This window comes from Engystomops pustulosus, chromosome 6, assembly GCF_040894005.1.
Source record: "Engystomops pustulosus chromosome 6, aEngPut4.maternal, whole genome shotgun sequence".
In the NCBI taxonomy this organism is placed as follows: domain Eukaryota; kingdom Metazoa; phylum Chordata; class Amphibia; order Anura; family Leptodactylidae; genus Engystomops; species Engystomops pustulosus.
In genome coordinates, this window is record NC_092416.1 from 29,456,206 (window position 1) to 29,466,497 (window position 10,292).

Consider the following 10,292-nt stretch of genomic DNA (forward strand, 5'->3'; position numbering starts at 1 on the left):
TCTGTGGTGCGTGTGTATATATTAGTGCAACTGCACGTACAACCTGTAGCTATATCCCATTCACACATGGATCCGTACCCTGCACGTGTAGTGGAGGAATATGCAACATCCCTGCCGATGCAAGGCAGAGGGGTTGTTGCGAATACGTCCTAACATGTAGCTTGCAGCCTGTGTAGGGTCTGATCAACCCCACAGGTCACTATATAACACTGCAGCGGTAGAGTCTGCCTGTTAATTGTCAAATGTGATGTAATATGTGTCAACCAAATCACAGTTGTTATAATCTTATGTCTGTAAGCTGGGATGCGATTGGAGGAGGAACCACCACCTGACCAGTGGGAGTAATAAAACCCCTGGTCAGGAAAGTTCTAGAGATCAGTGTGGATTAGAGACTCAGAAGAGTCAGTGCAGCCAGCACACCAGACCAGTGCAGCCAGAGCTCAGCTCACTGCCTGAGCAGCTCTGAGGAGCTAGCTAGTGAGAGAAAGGGGCATCATCCTACCTTCAAGGGTGAGATCTGAAGCAACCCAGGACAAACTGAAGCATCCTACTAGGACACAGCTATCTCCCAGCCTGCCATTGCATCCAGGCTGATGATCCATTCCTGTGGTTCCTCTCCAACTGCATCTCCAGCATTCCACCATTTGTCAAGGCACGTTGCTTCGGTTCCTGTCGGTTCCAATAAGGAACTGCAAGTTATTTTTGTTCAACATCTGCCTCAGTCTGGTCCCTGCTACTACGGCTGTCACCATCACGGGCACCCTGTCCACCACACAGAGACTCATACTCTAGACACCAAAGGGCTGCCCGAGGGAGAACCGCTATAGCAGCCTCTCCCTCATCATTTCTTGCCAACACCACCCTGCTGGAGACCTGCCAGGCTGTAGGACAGCCCTCCGGTTCCCCCGTACCAAGCACCGTGACAATAGCGTGCCTAGGCCGCAACCGCCAGCCACTCAGGTATTCCGGGCCCCGGCTGTCTATAGGCCCCAAGAAAAGGCTAGGCCCCGGTGGGGGATGTTGCAAATAGATATATAGATGCTATTGTGCATGAGTCTATATATGTACATGGTCAGGCACTGGATGTGACTCCTGCTACAGGATATATCCAGGAGCTGCTGACACACACACACACAATCCAGGAAGACCAGGAAAGGAAACCTCTGTAGTTGTGTTCTCCATGTAGTTTGTATTTTATGTAGTTACCAATTACCTAGGTCAGTGACTTGAAGTACAAGAGGAGCAAGGAGGTGTGGACAGAGCTGGATTATCATTGAAGCCCCTTAACAGGATGAATCACAGGCCCTGAGAAGAGGGAAGCTACAATAATTTCTCCATCTTTCTTCAGTACGTTTGAATCTGACACAGCAGGGAACCATAAGTTTTTCACAGTGCCAAATGCCAATTTAAAGTATGTGGCTTTTGGTTCCAGTTTTGGGCACCCAGTCTCTAAAAGGTTCGCCATCATTGACCTAGGCCATTTGATCGATCAAAGACTTATTCCATGTCTTATCACTCGTTCCACTCCTACCCCACTCATTTCTTCATCACTTTGAGGCTATACTATAGGCACATGTTATATACACTGAAGATCAAAATTAGGACTACACAATGACCTTCACATTTTTGGAAATTGTGTGTTCTCTATGTGATTATATCCTAATAAACATTAATAAGTATCCAGGAAATAGTCACAGCCCAATCTAAACGCAATAGAAAACCTCTGGAAAATCCTTGGTGACAAAGTTATGGCCAAGAAATCCACAACAGACACAGAAGTGTGGAAGAGCCTGGAAGCGGAGCAGATCCACGAGAGAGACCCGTGATATCCTGCGGCCGGTGCCAAGGTCCTGTGCACGGACTGGTAGAACCTTCGGAAAGTAATTCTCTGTGCTACTGTCATTGCTGTTCAGTAATTAAATTTTGCAAAATGAAGGTTTTATGTTGGTATATTTTGCTTATTTTGTAAAAACACTGTTCTAGTGGCATGATGTACACCCTTACAAAAATAAAGTGATAAAACATTGTTCTCCAGTTTTAATCTCCGGTGTGTGTATATATTATATATAGTGTACTCTAAAAAGAAAGCCCTTGGCAAGTCGACAGAATTCATATATGACTGAAAGGCTTGAGCTCCCAGTTGTTCAATAAACTATTCAGCAATATACTCAGCTCCACCTGCTCTGTAACATGCTGACATGTGTTAATTCCCACCAAACGAGATGCACAGATTGAGCAGAAGCGACTCTAGTGCTGTAGGATTGCTGGCAGTAGGGTGGAAGGGATCCCTTTAAACGTTACACAACCCTAGGTCTTACATAGGGCCGCAGTGTAGCAAGGTTAAGGGCTTTTGACTGTAGCTGAAGGTGGACAATTCCTGGTAGGAAACGTCAGTCTGTACTCCAGACAAAACACTTGATACCACTGTCAAAAAAAAAAAAAAAAAAAAAAAAAGGGCCACCTCACTGTATAATTGCACCAACCACCGAGCACCTACCTCATACGTGACATGTTCTTTTACTGTTCCATAGCCTCCACCAGATATTCTCTTCCCTCCTTGACCCCCCGGGTCACCATTACATGACCTCTGCATCTTCCAGTAAATATTCTGCAGTATATTACAAAGTCATTGGGGACGACTGAGGTAAGCAGGAACTGCTCATAATAAAGGTTTGCCAAGACTTCTCAGCCTGAGGCATTGGGTCTTTATCCAAAACACACAGAAAATTGTGACATCAGTTGTTGTATTTCTTTGGAATTATTGTCAGTAGTTACAAGTCGTCACTTCCTGTCAAATCATTTAATGGAACTTTACCAGTAGCTTGTACGGTGTCACACAGCAGTCCCTGGGGCCCACCAGATAATGGGGCACATTTACTTACCCGTTGTGATTCCGCGGGGCTTTGTCTGACAAGGATTTGGGTCTGCCGCGATTCACAAAGATTGTGCTTCCAATTTCATGCATGTGTCGCTTCCCCCGCTGAGGTCTGCCGGAGTTCACCACCTTCCTGGTGCATGAGAGTGCTGATCTTGTGACAATTTGGTTTTTAAATTCCGTGGTTTGTCCGAATCAGTCGGGTTGTCCGACGTCCACACCCTCCGATTTGTGTCGCATGCAAGCCGGCGCCGATGAGCCACAATCCGATCGCGTGTGCCAAAAACCTGGGGCAATTCAGGGCAAAAAACTAAAGAGTTGGGAAACCCGATGAAAATGTGGTGTTCAGGCCCTTAGTAAATGTGCCCCAATATCTCCATCATCCCCCAAGCAATAGACACTTAAGTGTATCTGGACTACCAGAGAAAGGTGGTTCCCCAAAAAGTAATCAAACCTTATGAACTATTACATTGACTTCTGATGGATCTCGTATTGGGTTAGAGCCTGGGCCCCACCGGAGTTTGGAGCGTGGCGTAGCCTTTGCTCTGAAAGCCCGGAGAGGCGAAGTCACTTCCCAGTAGCCTCTGCCAGAAATTAGCATATAGGCGATAAAGTAGCTTAAAAACCATCATTGGTTAAGGTTAAAGATAGATTTTTGTTTAGAGGGTTACAAGGAACCAATGATTAGATCTACCTTAATAGGTACATTGCTGGCGGTAGTTTTCCTTTAACCACCATGACTGGACCATTTTCTGGAAGGGGTCAGCTGTGTTATATACCACCAAGTATGGAGAGGGCCTGGTCCATGAGCACTCGTCACACACCCATTCACAACTGGCTGATATATTTCAATGTTAGTCAGTCGTAAAAGGGTTAAGGCAATACTGGAAAATAATTATCCTGTAGTTCCATAATTTTTTTTTTTTTGAACATATGATTCTACTTTATTTTTAACTCCACTACTGTTTTTTCCAGGCAATAGCAGACCTGCTATAGCAGACACACACTATAACTTGTTATCAACATCAGTCCCTTATATATACACTCACCGGCCACTTTATTAGGTACACCTGTCCAACTGCTCGTTAACACTTAATTTCTAATCAGCCAATCACATGGCGGCAACTCAGTGCATCTAGGCATGTAGACATGGTCAAGACAATCTCCTGCAGTTCAAACCGAGCATCAGTATGGGGAAGAAAGGTGATTTGAGTGCCATGGTTGTTGGTGCCAGAAGGGCTGGTTTGAGTATTTCAGAAACTGCTGATCTACTGGGATTTTCACGCACAACCATCTCTAGGGTTTACAGAGAATGGTCCGAAAAAGAAAAAACATCCAGTGAGCGGCAGTTCTGTGGGCAGAAATGCCTTGTTGATGCCAGAGGAGAATGGGCAGACTGATTCGAGCTGATAGAAAGGCAACAGTGACTCAAATCGCCACCCGTTACAACCAAGGTAGGCAGAAGAGCATCTCTGAATGCACAGTACGTCGAACTTTTAGGCAGATGGGCTACAGCGGCAGAAGACCCCACCGGGTGCCACTCCTTTCAGCTAAGAACAGGAAACTGAGGCTACAATTTGCACAAGCTCATCAGACCAGGCAACGTTTTTCCAATCTTTTACTGTCCAATTTCGATGAGTCGATTTCTGCTGCGACATTCGGATGGTAGGGTCAGAATTTGGCGTCAACAACATGAAAGCATGGATCCATCCTGCCTTGTATCAACGGTTCAGGCTGGTGGTGGTGGTGTCATGGTGTGGGGAATATTTTCTTGGCACTCTTTGGGCCCCTTGGTACCAATTGAGCATCGTTGCAACGCCACAGCCTACCTGAGTATTGTTGCTGACCATGTCCATCCCTTTATGACCACAATGTACCCTGTAACATCTGATGCTACTTTCAGCAGGATAATGCACCATGTCATAAAGCTGGAATCATCTCAGACTGGTTTCTTGAACATGACAATGAGGTCACTGGACTCAAATGGCCTCCACAGTCACCAGATCTCAATCCAATAGAGCATCTTTGGGATGTGGTGGAACGGGAGATTCGCATCATGGATGTGCAGCCGACAAATCTGCGGCAACTGTGTGATGCCATCATGTCAATATGGACCAAAATCTCTGAGGAGCTTCCAGCACCTTGTTGTATCTATGCCACGAAGAATTGAGGCAGTTCTGAAGGCAAAAGGGGGTCCAACCCGTTACTAGCATGGTGTACCTAATAAAGTGGCCAGTGAGTATATACAATTATCAAAAATATCAACTTGTCACCTCCACATCTCGGCACCTCACCTCTAGCATACCCCCTGCCCCTCACCTTTAACCCTCCATTTCTTAGCTCCTCGTCTGCACCCCACCATCTCAGCTCCACATCCAAATGCTCCCCAGTCTCAGCTGCTCACCCTCACCATGTGCATCAGCTCCTCAACCCTCAAAATAAAATGCGGCTCTTCATCACCCCTCATGCAGGGACAGACACGAAAATACCGGGCAAGTGACATCACACCCTCACGGGATTACGTACACTAACATGTACCATTAGCAAACTGTATACCATGCATATATCTAATGATATGAAATTACAGCAGCTTCAATGGACTTCTACTCCTCCCCATCCATCCTATGGGGCCTGCTGTGATTTCACGTGATTGGATATATACATGAGGTAGATGGTGCAGATGTAACTGGACCTTCGATGCAACAGAGCTCTCCATACAGCTGAATATCATAGCCTGTCAATCGAGGAACATCTACCGACCCTCATCTCTCAGCCAATACAACAGGAGGTTCATTTGGAGTCAGTGACAAAAAGGTACAGAAAGGGAATTATTTTTTTTCGAATGGATTAATAATTGTACTAAATTTTAACCGCTTAGTGCTCATGGAACTGTAAATGTTATGCAAGAACAGTGCAACCCAACAAAGGTAACCGTCTGTAGCAGTCCAAATGACTACAACAGATGCATTATATAGCTCATACACAACTGTCAACAAGATAAACCAGCAAAACATTTTAAGAGGATTATTCAGAACCTGTGTCCCTTCCACACACACACAAACCAACATTATACAATTTTTTGTAAGAGATCTTCCCGAGCCAGGTTACTTCCTTCTACTAAAGTTCTAAGAGGGTGGAGGCGACAGATCGTGTTAGTATCGGACATGGCACTTGCACACATCACTAATAACTGCAAACAAGCAAGACAAGGAACAATGCCCAGGCACCAGTCACAGGAACTTTCCCACACACCTGACATCTACATTCAATGTCCATTCATCTGAAGAAAACCGCAAGGTACAAAAGATGTATCTGCGTCTGAGCTGGGAACCAGGGAATACATTGTTACTTTAAAGGATCTCTCATATAGTGCAGAATAGTAGGAGGGGGGTGGGGGAGTCACATCCCTACAATAAGTGTAGGTTAATAGTCTCCCAAATATGAAAAATGCATTTGCATAGTTCAGTGATGGCAAACCTTTTAGAGACTGAGTGCCCAAACTATAACCAAAATCCACTTAATTACCGCAAAGTGCCAACATTGCATTTTAAGCAGTAACTTATTGCTACCTGTTCTTCAACATTTATCAATCATATCGGCCCCTTGAAGCCACAAATACAGTTGAAAGAAGGAGGGAACATTCAGACTGTCATTGAAGCTTCTCACCAGGGTCTCTCTGTACAGTAAGAATATTCTGCAGTTCTATCAACACTCTCACTTTTACCGCAGTTCCAAACAGCCAATGAAGTGTCGTTTTAAAATAGCCCTGATTGCAGCATCTCTTAAAATTGCCTGGGTCTGCAGGAAGATTTGGTGAATTTAGTCCTGTTTGGTGAGCTCTGTCTTGGGGTCAATGGCCTGAGTGCCCACAGAAAGGGCTCTGAGTGCCACTTCTGGCACCCGTGCCATAGGTTCACCACCACTGGCATAGTTCTACCTTGCTTGGGGGGAGAATACAGTACATGTACACTATGGGGGCTTCCCATTATTTTCATTTGGCTAGCTTAGATTGTTCTTGTTCTATATACTTGGCCTTTATATAGAACATTCATCCTGCGTGACTGGGAATCCATTGCTGTGGGATCAGGGAGAATCGTGCTGATGTGCAGACTTAATGTTTGTAGTTTAAACACCTCCTGGGACCCCTTGTGTTTGCAAATGTGGAGTTTTGGCAAAGTAAGTGATGAGTTTGTCATCTCACAACAACTGCTCCGATAACACAGACATGGGAAAAACAGCACAAAAAAGGAAACATCTCAACTTCCTGGAATGTCTTATCTATAGAGAGGAGCGTCTGGTGCCAGCACTCCGCAGGACATCGCATCCAAGAAGGGGGACAACATCCATACCAAATCCTCTAGATTCTCTGCAATGTCAATGACCAGTCTTGTAGAAATGTAAGGGGGTTAGAATTTAGCTCCCGAAGGACAAAGGAGACAAAAATCCATTGTTTCATTTTTGGATCCATCTACTTCTCTAGCCAGTGGCGTAACTAGAAGCTGATGGGCCCCAGTGCAAAGTCGGCGCCAGGCCCCCCGACTATAAATGTATGGTTTATAGTAATAGTCCTCTCATATGGGAAAGTGACACCATAAGGGCCCCCTAAACCTCTTGGGCCCAGGTGCGATCGCAACCTCTGCACCCCCTCAGGTTACGCCCCTGTCTCTAGCTCTGACACTAGGTGTTCGGCTGCAAGCAACGAGTGCAGCTCTGTCAAAAGGTTTCAGAAACAGGAGGTGCACAGACCTTACACAGGCAAATCCCAAACCAAGACTCCATTTTAGAAAGGAAAAAGGTTTACCGTAACTAGGATCATCAACAGGCCGTATAGAAAACCATTACACAAGAAGGTATATGCAGAGACTTGGGGTGGAATGAATCCCTTAGTCTACATTTTTATTGGCCAACTAAAAAGGATGATACATAGTCTGAAAAGCTATTCATCATATCTCCATCAGGTAGAACACCTACGAATAGAACCTAAATGTATACACAAAAGGAGTCAGAACACTCCAACGTTCTAAAGAGAATGGGAACCTAGCACTACCCAATGCCTAGTTATACAGACAGTCCCCAGGATTACATACAAGATAGGGTCTGTAGGTTTGTTCTTTAGTCGAATTTGTATGCAAGTCGGAACTGTATAGTTTCTAATTGTAGCCCCAGACAGAATTTTTTTGGTCTCTGTGACAATTGGATTTTTAAAAATGCTAGGTTGTCATAAGAACCAGGAATAACAATAAAGTTTAATTGTAGACACCTGTGATAATGGTTATAGCTGATTATTGTAGCCTAAGGCTAAAGTACAATAAATTACTAATATCCAGTGGTCAGTTTGTAACTACGGGTCATCTGCAAGTCAGGTGTTCTTAAGTAGGGGACCACCTGTATTATTCTTCTGCTGCTTCGGAGTGGAGATTAATCATGCGCCGGTGTATGATAGAAGCCCCGCCACTTTGGCACCACCGGAACAGAGGCTCCCTTTCGGGTAAATAGTACCGGATTAGTGGCCAAACACCCAATTGGCAAATTGATGCTGCTAACAACTAACCATTGCTTTGAAAGCTGGGCTCCGATTGGTTTCATGGGCAACTAGAACAGGTCTGCTCCAAGAGACTTGTGATAATTCTCCCCCATAGAGTACTACTGCAGGAACCCCGAAATAGGCACTGGTGCACAGCCAGGACTTGTACCCTTCTTCCCCACCCCCTCTTAGGCCACCCAGGGGCAAAACTGGCATAGAAGTGCTTAGTAGAGTAGTCACCTGCCAGCCCTAAGGAAATTGCCCCCTTTCCTGGGTTTCTCCAAAACACAACTACACCTAGCGGCAGCACATGATAAATCTCCCCCAATTGGTCTCAGACTGGACAAATTTGTCTACCAGAAAAATACTATTAAAAAAGTCAACACATCATAGGTATTAGCCATTAATGGTTCCAGTCCACACTACTAACTATAAGCTTTATATTATATATGTCAGGATTTTCCCTAGGTTACCAAGGGTTCGCAGCTGCACTTCCCTCAGTTTTTCCGATGTTTTTGGGATTCGTGACGCTGGGTCAGGTATTTAACTGGGGATTGTCTCACACGCCATCAGATTGTGGCATGGCTCTGCCGGTTTTCAGGTAACAGAAGTGGAGGGAGGACGGGACGTCGGACGATCCGACTGATTCGGACTGAGTGCGGGATTTAACTTTCAATTTGTGTCGCAAGATTAAGAAAATAGGTGGACTCCGGTGGACCAGAACGGGGAAGCGACACATCCAGGATATCAGGCACACGATTGTAGAGAATCGCGGCACAGTGCATTATCAGACAATACACTTTAGTAAACTCTGCAAGACCGGGTAAGTAAATGTGCCCCATTGTACTTTATGTTCATACACTACTTTTCTGGTCATGGACCAATTTGCTCATCCAGGGAAAGAGGTAGGTTTATTTCGTTTGCAGACAAGAAACATCCACTGGATTAGGATATTCTGTATAGAAGAGCAGACAGGGAGAATGTGAACCTGGGTACACTGTAGTACTAGTTCTAGGAAATGAGACAAGTAATGATCCGGTAATACAAATGTAATCCTCCAGCACTTCTGCTGAGAGGGACTGTATTCTGTGTATACCCCTGAGCAATGAGTCACCTAGTGAATGAACTGTATCCAAAAAGCTTCAATTTTTGCAGGGATAGACCCACAGAATTCTCATTTCACTTGTTTGCCTTTGTCAATTTTTCTGTAGTTTTCTACAGCTTTTCATAAAAACCCTGCACAAAAAAAACCCCAAAACACACACGGATGTGCCAGCCAGTGTGATAGCAGCTAGTATGAGGTCTACATTGTAACCATTTGGCTTACAAAAGGCACACAAGACATCAATTATCTAATTACCCAGTAACAATACCGTAGCCCATAAAAAGACAAAGAATTTACAAAACGCAGAACAAACTGATGACCAACTAGATGAAGAATCCACATAATGCGATGCGCCGAGCAGTCGCCTTCATTTGCAAGACAAAACCGGATGTGGATCCAAAGTGTGGATGAGGCACAAATCTCCCCATTAACATTTGTCTCTGGTGGTTCCACTCCTTTTTTGGTTTGCAAATACTGATGCAAAATTATAGGGAACAATGCATGGTCGTGCGACAGTGGTCTTATAGGGTTAAAGTCCAAGCTCGGGGAGATTCTTGATCTTTTGGCCAGATCTTCCTCTGACGGTTCTTATATAACACATATAGAAGTATGACAACAACTTGTGGGGGTCAGAGGTCAGGGCCTTTTCTGTTCTCACATGGAAGGTATCAAGTGACTGACTATACTACAACATTTGGTCACTTACAAGTTCTTGAAAGCGTTGCTTTGATCAAGGGGGAGAAAAAAAAACAAAAAACAGATGAGCAGAACCAAACATTACTGCAGCC

General features: G+C 44.8%; 1 protein-coding gene across 2 annotated transcripts in view; it reads right to left on the reverse strand.

Annotated features, from left to right (window-relative positions):
• The window catches only part of ECE1 (endothelin converting enzyme 1), a 65,950-nt gene that overhangs the window by 40,836 nt on the left and 14,822 nt on the right, over positions 1–10,292 (reverse strand). The window contains exon 1 of one of the 2 annotated variants that reach the window (XM_072155356.1): positions 2,498–2,608. The exons of the other annotated variant lie outside the window; for it this stretch is intronic. Coding sequence (XP_072011457.1) covers positions 2,498–2,593 — 96 coding nt within the window. The 5' untranslated portion in view covers positions 2,594–2,608. Of the gene's footprint in view, positions 1–2,497; positions 2,609–10,292 lie in introns of those variants that run through there. 2 annotated transcript variants of the gene reach the window in all.